The 12535-nt window shown below is 40.1% G+C and overlaps 1 protein-coding gene across 1 annotated transcript in view; it reads left to right on the top strand.

The window, feature by feature from the left end:
- LOC127583072 (serine/threonine-protein kinase 17A-like) overlaps nucleotides 1-12535 on the top strand; it is a 59398-nt gene that overhangs the window by 23655 nt on the left and 23208 nt on the right. Inside the window, exon 2 of the mRNA XM_052038809.1 lies at nucleotides 804-1016. Within this exon, the coding sequence (XP_051894769.1) occupies nucleotides 804-1016 (213 nt within the window). The remainder of the gene's footprint in view (nucleotides 1-803; nucleotides 1017-12535) is intronic.

The following is a 12535-nucleotide window of genomic DNA, read 5'->3' as shown; positions in this document are numbered from 1 at the left end:
TGTACACTAGAGGGGGAGGTGTGGGGTAAGATTTTTGGCTTTTTTTATACATTCATAGATGTACACATCATTCTCAAAGCTAGCATTTACTGTCCATCAATATTTGCTCTTGAGAAATTGGAATGGTGAGCTGCTATCTTGAACCACTGCAGTCTGTGAAAGTTTACGTCAGTGGTAAGGAGTTCCAGGATCTTGCAGAAAAGATGATGAAAATCGGGGAACATGGGAAGGTATACGAATTCAAAGGGAGCAGGGAGCAGTGGCCTTAAGGATGGAATTTCTAATGTGAAGGTCAATAGAAAACCCTTGCATTATATTGCTGTTGTCTTTCTAAGTTGTGGAGGTCACCAGTTTGGAAGGTACTGTTGAAGAAGTCTTGGCGAGTTGCTGCAGTGCATTTTATAAATGGTATGTACTGCAGCCGTGGTCCACCAGCAGTGGTGAGAGTGAATAATTAGCCTGGAGGATGGTGCAAATCGAGCAGGCTGCATTGCTGTGGATGATGTTAAGGGTCTTGAACACTGTTGGAGCTGTACTCCTCCAACTGGCTTTGCAGTAGTTCTAAGTAATAAAATTTTCAGCAACTGTTTTCCACATTACATGCTGCACAAGTCTGCAGCCTGACTGAGCAGTTGGATTTATTAATATGAGTTACAGCAACTTGAGTATTCAAAAATAATGAGCCAACTTAAGCATTGGCCTAGCATAGTGAGTGTCTTCTACAATAAGCAGAGGCCATGCTGGATACAACACTTTATCTAAATGCAGTAGCCTATAACATGGATGTTTCTGTTTGCTCACAGGGGAAAGTTTGCAGTCGTCAAGAAATGCTTGGAAAATGCCTCTGGAAAGGAATACGCAGCCAAGTTCTTACGGAAACGGAGGAAGGGTCAAGATTGCCGCATGGACATTATCAATGAAATTGCAATCCTTGAGATAGCAAAAAGTAACTCTCATGTGGTAGACTTGCATGAAGTGTATGAGACGACCTCGGAAATCATCCTGGTGCTGGAATAGTAAGTAGGATCTTGAGATGTTCTTTGCCTGTCAGTATGAAATATGGGTACTTCCTTTCTTGGTGATATACAACCTCAACACTTGAGGTGCTGGATTTGAACACCCACTGATCTTTATATGGGTTTTGTTCATAGGATAATATAAGGGTTAATGGTTTTATACCTCACGGCATGAGGTATGGCATCTGAGTACAAAAATGTGATAAGAGTTCATTTAATAAAGCTAACCTCTGGACTTCTTATCAGTCATTAAGTAGGTGACATGCAATTCTAAGAAAGCTGATTCACTTAAGAAGGCAGAGGAGGGAAATATCATTTGTCCTCAACTTTGAAGAACCTGCTTTGCCTTGACATTTCCACAGATATCTAAGTGCTTATAGCAGCAAAATCTGATGGAAAGCTTGAAGTGACAATGCATTCAGAAACTTAGGGATCATTTATCAGTCATCTTTCACATGCTTTTGCAAAGATCTATCTCTGAGTGACATTTTGTTTCTGTGGTAACACAGTCATATCTGAGACAGACGATTGTGGGTTTAAATTTATGTTCCACAACTTAACTCTAATTTTATTTCATTGGTGCTGCATTGTAAGAAGTTCTGTCATTTTGGTGAGATAGTAAACCAAGACCTATGGCTGCCTGTGTAGTTGAATGTTTAGGATTTCATGTCACTGTTGAAAGAACATAAGGGAGTTTTCTGTGATGAACTGCCTATCATTGACCCTGCAATCAAAATAGAGTAGGGGGCCAATTATCTCATGAGTTGCCATGCCATTTACTCAACAATTGTAACCACATTACATTGCCTGGTAAGCATCTCATGATGCAATATGTAAGTCCACTTTTTAAGTATAAGCTTGACTTTTTTATCCAGTGCTCCCATTTCCAGAGCGTTTTTCCTGAAAAGTGATATGTTTGTATGAAGTCACATTCAGAACCAAAGACAAGTTTGACTACAATTTTGATTGCACAATCTTTCCTTTATCAGTGCTACACATGGGAAAGCCATTGCTTCCCAGAAAGGAAACTGATTACAATGATTTCCTAGTTCAATTGCATCACTCCAGAAGTTGAACTGAGCACTGTCTGTTCTAAATCATGCTTGCGTGGATGAGCTATGTTATGTTAAACAAAGCGTTGTGTCGCAATTTTTTGTTCAACACATTTTTTTTGATTCCCTACCGACCAAGGCTCATCTGCACCCTCTCCCCTGCTCCCTCCCTCCTGAGACTTGCCTGTTTTCCCTTGCATGCTTTGTAGTGCTGCAGCACCTTCAGGAGAGCCCTCACCAACTGTAAAGCTGAGGGTAGCACTCAACACCTTGGGTGCTACTGAATTTCTGTGGAGCAGGACCACGAACAAGGTAGTTATTGGACTTTGATACATTTGCACATCACCAGACTTTCAAACCATTGACCTTGCAACAATGTGAGTGGAGGGACATTATTTTGCGAGACACACTGATTGTAAAATTATTCTTGGTTAACTCCAAATGGAAAAGGGTCTCAGAAGAATGATCATATTGATGCAGAATTTTAAATCCATCACCCACAAAATGTTTCATTACATTTGCAGTGTATTATTTTCCTCTGGCTGTTCCTTTGGTTTATTCAGCGTTGGTTACTTTGAACCAATAACTCAAAATTGCAAGGGAATATCCTTGGAGACACAAGAGATTCTGCAGTTGCCAGAATCTGGAGCAACGCACATGAATTGGGCAGGTCGTGGAGAGCGAGACCCGGAGCTGTGGTAGAGAAAGAGATGGGGCCCGCAGGTATCTCCGCATGGTGATGAGGGTGGTGTGTAGAATCCGGCAGGAAAAGCAGAGGGTGAGGCGTGGAGCTGAAGGGAATATCCTCGAATGGATTCCATGCTGTTGGACCCAGCATGCTATGTGAATTGGCTTCTCACAGAAACAAATGACGTGTTTCTAATTGGGAGAGATTGCATCTTCTCAAAGGCAAATACATTGGAGAATTTAGTTTATCCATCTACTTTATGGATTGGATATTTGTCTTCACCACCTAGGCAGTAATCTAACAATCAATTACAACAGTAATCCATTGTGGAGTAAAAAAACGAGCTGCTGGAGGAACTCAAGATGTTGACTGTCCATTTCCCTAGGTCAGGCAGCATCTGTGGAGGGAAATGGACAGTCAACATTTTGGATTGAGACCCTTCATCTGGATTGAAAGAAGGGAGATAGCCTGTATAAGGTGGATCAGATGAGGAGGGATTGATTGGCAGATGGTGTCAGGCATGGGAGGGAAAGGTGGAGATAGCGACAGAGGCTGGGAGGTGACCGGTGGGGGCAACAAAGAGCTGCAGATTATGGAATCTCAATTGTGTATCCTTTATGGAATCCATCCTTGAAATACATGAAATGAAAATCAGGCATGTAAGTGATCTACTTCACTGGATTACTGGGCTGACAGTGAAGGCAAAAATGTGAAGAAAAGAGTGGGAGGAGTCTGCCTAGTTCTCAGTACTGATGATGTTGAAACTAATGCAAACCTCAAATTTGCTATTTTTGTAAATGATTCAAAAAGATTTGCACTATTTTGGCAATTAGAACTTACTTTTCAATTCCTCCAGAAGTTGCTGAGACTTTCAATTGTTATTAAACTGTTGAAGCAACGTGGACTTAGGAGATCTTGAAACAGCTGTAGCTCGCACGCACTTCCTGTTATAACAGTAGACTTTTGTGAAGCCACATCCACCGACACTTGATTAGTATGACCCAGAACCAGACAGGCTTCTGTAACTGTCAGCAGATGACTCCAAATGATAGAGATTGTTTCCCATATATGGTTATGTGAAATGATCATTGCTTCTCGTCAGTCTATATACCAAGGATTTACTTTTCAACTTCCACTAGCCCTGAACCTGATTTTTGCAAATTCTCTGCATTGTGTTCAAATGGGTAATTTTGAAAGCAGAAGACCAATTAGAAACGCCATTGCCTTCCTTGGACACCATTTCACCATGGTTGGGCTGTGGACATGGATTAAAACACTTCAGCAAACATGTAAAATTTAAGCACAGCTGTTCATCTTTAGGATGGGGCTCTAAAGCAAAATCCTCATGTGGTCATAAAAATTCCATGGCTTTTGTAAGTTTGTATTAGTGTCCTTGGGCAATGTTTACCTGTCAATCAACATCAATATCTTTACAAGCAATATCTTTTTCGGGTCGGGACCCTTCATCGTCGACTGTCCATTTCCCTCCATAGATGCTGCCTGACCCGCTGAGTTCCTCCAGCTCCTTTGTTTTTTTCCATAGCAGTGACCATTTCAAAGGATGTAATTTCTTATGAAATGTACTGGGACATCAGAGTTGGTCCCTAACTGGGAGAGTGTGCATTTCTTCAATGGCAAATACATTGGAGGGTTCTGTTAATCCATCTATTATGTAGACTAGATATGTCTTCACCACCTATCCTGTAATCTAACAAGCTCAACTGTGCTTTCTTTATAGAATCTATCTTTGAAATAAACAAAATGAAAATCAGACATGCAAGTGATCCAAACTCGTTAGATTATTATTGGCCTGACAGTGAAAACAAACATAGACCTTTTTTTGATTGCTTTAGTTCCTTAATAACTTCATGGTATAAATAGAACTTGTGCTGTCTGCCTATGAGTTATTCACTGGGAAGGGACTTGGTGATCTATCCCACCAGAGTGTCCTCGTTGAGGATGGGTAGCCTTAACGCTTAAATACGTGGATCCCTAGTTAGAACATATAACTGTCTCTGCATTTATCAGATTTACCAGGCACCCATGTACAACTTGATCCAAACTTGCATAATAAAATTGTAGAGAAACAAAGGACTGCAGATGCTGGAATCTAGATGAAAAACACTATGATGCTGGAGGAACTCAGCAGGCCAGGCAGCTTCTGTGGAGAAAAGCAGGCGGTCAACGTTTCAGGTCAGGACCCTTCCTCAGGACTGAAGACAGGAAAAGGGAAAGCCCAGTATATAGGAGGAAAAGCAGAGCAGTGATAGGTGGACAAAAGAGTGTGATGTTGGATAGGAGGTGGATGTCAGGGGGGGAGCAGGAGGAGAGGTTGGGGTGGGGTGAGGGGATAAGGGGGGGCTGGGAGTGGGCTGGTGGAGGTGCAAGGTGGGATGCAGAAATATTTCCGTTTACAAAGGCAGGGCACAAAGCAATAGACGGTGGGCAAGATTCAGGAAGGCTACATGGATAAGATTACTTTATTTTAGAGTCTTTATAAAATGAAGGAAAAAAACTGGAGAGCTGAAGAATTTTTGAGGCATGATGGCGATAATATTGGCACTTGGGATAGGAACAGGAGAAAAGCAAAGGAATGGAAGATATGTACTGCTACTGGAACAGGATGGGGTGATGCATATAAGGTAGTGAAGTTGGTTCTCTGGGACACAGAGTACCAGTGAAACATCAGTAAGTGAGATTCTGTGCAGAAGTTGGCTCATTTACCAATTGTTCACTGATTCCACTGCAATAATGTTGATCCAAGGTTTAATTCTGAGATGTGAGAGGGAAATCCAATGCAACTCACAATCTGTTTTAGCCTTTTTTTGGAAAGCCAGCCACTCTTATAAAAACCATTGCCACCATTTAAATCTAGGAATTAAATTGATCACTTTCTTAACATTGCATTTCTGCTCATTTAAAAATGTTATGATTTTATCATTGTTGTCAGTTGAGGTATTGTTTCTTGAATTCCTCCTTTAATTGCCTTCCATATTTTCCTCGATGCTCATTCTGGAAGAGAGTTCCTGGTTTCCTTGTACTTCCTCTGTTAAGTAGGCCCTCTGAGTACATGAGCTTCGAGAGTGGATATTGGCAGAGAACTTCACCAGTGTTTGAAAGGCAGCCAAGTCTAATCCATCACCTCACCCAATACCTGGACAAGCACAGTTTCTAACAGAAATCACTCAGAAGCCTTCTGATGTTAAAATCTGCGACCTTGTTCTGCAGTATTAATTCCCTATTTTTAAAAGAAGAACTGAAGCTCAAAATCCTCCTGGTTTATATTGCAATGTCCACATCAGAGAGTGTACTTATGGACAGGTGTATTTGAGTAGTTAATGGGTCCTTTTAAGATCACTGTTTACATGGTTTGTAAAATGTTAAGCTTGGTGTTCCCCAGTTTACTGAGGTCTTTGGTAGCCTTTATTCCATAGAGCTGGAGCTCAGTGTCCAGATTGCATTCTCCCTGAATAAGGTATGACATCTCAGCATTGCCTCAAGTGCACAGCTCTTAAAAGCTCATGGTCTAATTGTGGTGCCCCAGTGTAAAACTGAATTAAAATATAAGAGCAAAGGTTGGCTTGATCAAAGAGAAGGCTGGCTTGCACTGACTAGAAAATGTAAAGTGCCTTGCTTTAATAAGGATTGACTTAAAAAGGCATTTACCTTTTATTCACTTAATTAAGTTGGAATTTTACATTTCCTGATCCCATTCCAAAAGTTTGAATTAAAATTGCCACAGAATTTAATCCATCCTTTGTTATGAGCACACCGATCACTTAAATTGTATCTTAACATTTGAAGAAACTTGACATTTGAAAGCCCATCAAATCAGCAGTTCACAAGATGGGTTATGTTTAAAGGAAAAATTACGACAACTGCACAGGGAGGTGTGTGGTAATGTGGTTAGCCTTGACATTCATTCTAAGACCCAGCCTGAAGCACAAGCTCCAGTTTCACACGTAACTTACATCCGGTGGTTTCATGTGGCACTTCAGCAAGTATCATTCCAGAAACCTGTGCTCAAGTGATGAGAATTTGCCCACATCCTTTGCCTCATGCTTTAACATTTTAGTCTTTAAATTTGCAAATTATAACTTTAAATGTCATATAATGAAGTGATATGAATTATTTAAAAATATATATAATTAAGTAATTATTAATTATCTCATAAATACAACTTAAACAAAAAGTTGTTGGGGAGAAATATTATCTGATTCTAGGTGGACTTGTTTCGAGTTAATTCAAGGTAAACGTGCACCTAATCCACACCTCAATTTTATTTGTTTATAAGTTTTAATAGCCGTGACAATCCCCATCTCCTCCCACTTCATGAACTCATTTCTTCTCCCTTCCCTTCATTAACCTTTGACAAACTTCCTTCAGCCATTCGGAACCACCCTCTACCATTCAGGGAGCATCTCAAAAAGAATGTCAAAAGTGATGTGGGGTAGGGAGTGGTCACATGATTAAAATTTGGACTGTTCAAGGGACCAACAGTGGAGGACAATGGAGATCGCACATGGCTGGAAGACCTTATGGAGATTGGGAGAGGAAGTCATGCAAGACTTTAAACTTCTCATTCTTTTCAACAAGGAGATGCCAGATTAGGGACCAGAATTGTTCAGCGAGCACAGGCTAATGGGCAAACAGGACTTGTCACTAGTTAAAATATGGACCGAGGACTTTGGATGAACTAAAGGACAGAGAGGACACTACGCAGGAGGCCAGCCAGGAGAACAGTGGCAAGTCCACAGGGAATAAAGGCAGTGGATAAACATTCTGACAAGGAGAAGTTGTTCAATGTTGAGGTAGAAGAATGTATTCTTAGTGATGGAGAAGATCTGTAGCTCAGCTTGGGGTCAAATTCACACGTTTTTACTTAGACTGCTTTAATTAGAGTAATCCTGCATATTGTTGGACTGTGACACTTGTACAGGGTTTGTTATTCACCTGCTGTGCAACAGTGTCAGCACACTTGCTTTATTGTTAGACTTTACAAGAACCTAAGATAGAATAAAAATGATCTCACATTTATAAATGATGAGATGAGGACTGTACTTTAGAACTTAATAGACCTTAAAGAGTTCAAAGGACATCAGTAAGCTTCCATCTGCAAGGTGATGGGAACATGTCCCTATGAAGCAAACCCAAGTCCATGCATTGTCTGACAATGATTCCAGAAAACCCCTTGGCACTGAGTAGCTGCTGTTTCTTTTGGTAGCTTTTCAGCACAGTAATTGCCTGTTAGCAAAGTGTCAGAGTACAAGCTGCTACATTCATAGTGATACCTAATACACTCTGCAGGCTGATAGCCATGAAGGAAATGATTGCCTGCCGAGGAGTGAACATTGCCTTTTTTGTTTGTAGGGTGAAAGCTAACACCTGCACAAGTCAGGAAACACATTTCAACCGAGTGACTGACCACCGTCTCTCCAGCTTCGTGCCTTCAGATCAAATGTCTAGTTCTTTTATGCAAGTAGTCTCAGGGGGAAGAAATTGTTGCTGCTCAAACCACTTAATAAAGTCTGCAGCATTCTCCAAAACCTCCATATAATTTTCCAGTGTTTAAATGCAGACCTTCAGCTTTCTGGATTACACTTTACCTGAATCTTTATTTGGAACTGAAATTAGAATTGGGTTATTATTGTCACATGTACCGAGGTACAGTGGAAAAACTTGTCTTGCATGCTGTTCATACAGATCAATTCGTTACACAGTGCATTGAGGTAATACAAAGTAAAACAATACAGAATGCAAATAAAGTGTAACAGCTACAGTGAAAGTACTTTTTATTTCTTTTTACTGCAAAAGGAAGATCCTACAGTCCTTGTCTAATAGAGTACTCATCTAATTAAAAACCTCAGAATAGATGTGTATCTAGTGCCCTGAGGAAAATGCTGGCACAAATTCTGTTGAAAGGATTGCCAATAATCTCTTGTTGCTATGAAGTGCAGGAGGTGTCCTGGCCAGTATCAATCTCGACAACAGATGATCTGATCTTTCTCGTATTGTTATCTGTGGGACCTTGTGTGTAAGTTTGCAATAGGGATTCCTACAGTGCAATATTGACTATACTTCAAAGGTATATCACTGTCGAGTTCATTGGGGTGATGTCACTATTAACAAGCTATCCAACTGTGGATGCTGCCAGTTTTATCTGATAGAGTTCAGAAGACACCAGCTGTAATCTTTTAGTATGGGTGATTAGCTTCTGCATTACCTTTGCCTGGATTAGTAAGTGAGCCTGAATATGAACTCTTGTCATTGTATGTTAGTACACAGAAGTACTTTGCAATTGTACTTAGTCAGTGCTACAAACTCCACTTAATAAAGACTCCAAAACCAAAATTCTCCAAAACCTCCAATATAATTTTCCAGTGTTTAACTACAGATCTGCAGCTTTCTGGATTGCACTTTACCTGAATTGTTATGTAAAGTACTTTTTATCTCTTTTGACTGCAAATCCAGCTTGCTCATTGCATTACCACAAATCCAAAATGAAGGATAATTGCCATGGTTGTTAGTTTTGAAATAAAAACAGAAAATGCTAGAAGCACTCAGCAGGTGAAGCAACATCTGTGGAAAGGAACGGTTATGTTCTGACTAAGGGTCATTGACTTCAAACGTTAGCTCTGTTTCTCTATCCACAGATGCTGGCTGACTTGCTGAGTGTTTCCAGCATCTTCTGTTTTTATTTTGGATTTCCAACATCTGCAGGTTTTTGAGTTTCATTTATTACTTTTGATTATCACTTTGTTCTGAATAAAACATGGTATGTATATCAGAACAGATTTTGATAAATTCCACAGCAGGTGTTTGATTCAAAATATTAGTCCTATTTGTGGAACTTTTATGAGGCTGGAATTAAGTACATTGTGTCGTGACAGAACAGCTCTGATTACAGAGCACTAGAGATGGAGAGCTAAAGGCTGTATTGTGTGACACCACATTTTTGTGGGGTATGTAGTTTAATTTCATTTAAAAAAACATAGAAAACATCAGAGACCTAATGTAATTTACACAATGTCCATGATTTTGCTTCCACTATGGGTTAAGTACACAATCTCTTTTTACCAGGCAAAACATATAGTGTATCCAACTTTGTGCAGTGCCTGTACACATCTGTCCATGGGCCACTCAATGCAGATGCTAAACATCATGATACTTTTGAGTCCTGCTTCAATGTGACTTAGAGGGGACTGCTTGACTGGGTCCCAATCCAGTGTTGGGAATCCACCTTGGTGAGGGGGTTAAGATGAAGCCTGTTCAGTAACACATAATGCTTTGGATTGTATGCACAATTGAATTTTCCTACAACAGTCTGTGTTTGAAATATAGTAATGTTGACCATATTTAATACTAAATGGACAGTAACAGTGGTTTCTTTACAATGTAAAATTCACTGTTGCTTATTTACATCTAATGGACCTAAAAGGGGCTCTTATCACTCACCGAATCTATAGCGACTTGTGATGACTGTGTATTGAATGTGTGGACTACATTTTTTCAATGTGCGACATTCACCACTACTTCAGCAATAACACAGTGGGCAGTCCCAACTATGATGGGGCAAGGGCTGCATTGAATTCCTTTTATTCAAACCTTATGGAGAGATGGATGGATGCTATCTAGTTATATGGACTGCTGAGATAATCTTTTCACTCAGAAAGGTCTTTGGGTGGACCCATGTCTTTAAAAATTGTTTTAATACTTTTGTATGTGGCTAATACTGTGCCTGAGTTAATTTAATGTGGAAGAACCCATTATGTTTGTATGAAAGAAGAAGTAAAGAGCTTGTGTGATTGTGCATGAATTGCAAAGAGTTAGCAGGCAGGTGCAGCAAGTGGTAGGAAGTCGGATAGCATTTTGGAGTTCATTGCAAGAAGGTTGGAATTTAGACATTGTGAAGTATTGTTACAAGTGTACAAAGTACTAGTGAGGTCACACCTGGAGTACGGAACCCAATTTTGTTCCCCTTATTTAAAGAAATACATTGGAGGCTGTCCAAAAGAGATACACTATGCTAATTCCTATGATGAGTGGAGTTTTCCTCTCATGAGCAGCTAAAGAAGTTAGATGCATATTATTTGCAGCTTAGAAGAATGACGGCTGATCTTACTAAAACATGCAAGAATCTTGGGAGACATGACAGGTTAGATGTCGAGAGATTTCCACCAGTGGAAGAATCTCGAACGAGGGGACATAGTTACAAGATTAGGGGGCTAGTCGCATAAAACTGAGGTGTGTCGGGACTTCTTGCAGAGAGCGGTGAATCTCTGGAACTCCCTACCCTGGAGAGTCATGGAGGGTAGATCACTGAAAGCACTTAAAGAAGAGGTTGATAAATTTTTGAGAGATCATTGAATAAAGGGCTGTTGGGAATGAGCACAGAAAGTGAGAGGAAGTATGGGCTAGATCAGCCATTAATATATTGAGTAGTGATAAAGGCTTGAGGAGCCGAGTGGCCTACTCCTATGGTTGTCTTATGTTTGAATGTATTTATGTAAGCTGGGAGTTTGTAAGTAATTTTACAACTGCTGAAGGGTGTTGAAATGTTATAATGTAGGAAGTATGGCAGCCAATTTGCATAGAGAAGTGTCTCTCAAACAGCAACTAGCTGATTGATTAAAATTAAGCTCTCTTGGGTACCGTTAGTTGAAAAATACATCGGCCGGAAAATTAGGGGAAGTACCTTGTTCTTCATTAAAACAGCATGGCAGCTTTTTAAAACCACCAGAGCAGATATGTGGGAGCCTGGTTTAATGTCTCATCCACAAAATACCTTCTCTCTTGGTGCTGCACATGGCTAATACTGCACTGTACATTGGACTGGGGCTTGAATGTTTGTTTATCAGCTGGATACAGTTGCTGCCATTGAAGGAGGGCCACAATGTCCTCAATTTTATTTACTTATAGAGTTCACAATCTGTTCTTCTACCTGGTGGGTGGTTTTAAACAAATTGACTGTTAGCCTGCGTGAGCAAGAACCTTTACCGAAAGGGTTTATTCTTTTAAAGGGGAACTAACACTTAGCAAGAAAGAAAGAAGTGGCTGTGGTTAGAGATATATTGGCTTCTATGAGGAAATGAGGTAGACCAATTTTAGGCACTCTGCATCACATGATCTCTCTGCTTCACATTACCAACATGTTAGCTTGGCAGCTATTGAACAATGATAAGACTGACATTTGTTTTGAAAGTTCTGTCAGCATTCATGAATGGTGGTCCATCTTTAGAAATCAGTAATCTAGTGTGGGTGATATCTTAATCAGTTACCATTGTCTTAACGTATAGTAAAATGAGAATTTACCAACTGGACAAAAACAGACTGATAAAACAGTATCCAATGCATTGGTGCTTCATTTCCCATTTTTTCAATAATAAAATGATTGCACTTTGGCTCCAGATATGAGTTTTGCTTCCTGCAACATTTTGCATTTGTTTTTAGTCTCTGTTCCAGTATGGCTTAGTATTTGGGCGGTTAAGCTCAAGCATTGTGTGGCTTTCTTGACTCTAAGGTATACTGAGGAAGGTAGATTGATCCACAAAAGGAGGTGACTTCATTCAAAATTAGATAAGATAACGTAAGGCGAGGAAAGATACCAGCGTTTATTTTTGTGGAAGGATTGGATAACTTTGAGCAAATGCCATCAGTCACCTGTATTTATCTTGTCAAACAGTCCTGTCTTCAAAAGTGGTCTGCTGTTGTTTCTGGGATCATTGAGAGTCAGATAGGAGGGAGGTGGGAAATGGTCATTATGGTAAGATGTGACCTCC

The sequence above is a fragment of the Pristis pectinata genome, chromosome 25, assembly GCF_009764475.1.
Source record: "Pristis pectinata isolate sPriPec2 chromosome 25, sPriPec2.1.pri, whole genome shotgun sequence".
Taxonomy (NCBI): domain Eukaryota; kingdom Metazoa; phylum Chordata; class Chondrichthyes; order Rhinopristiformes; family Pristidae; genus Pristis; species Pristis pectinata.
The sequence above is the reverse complement of the archived record's forward strand: the minus strand, read 5'-3'. Positions and strand labels throughout refer to the sequence as shown.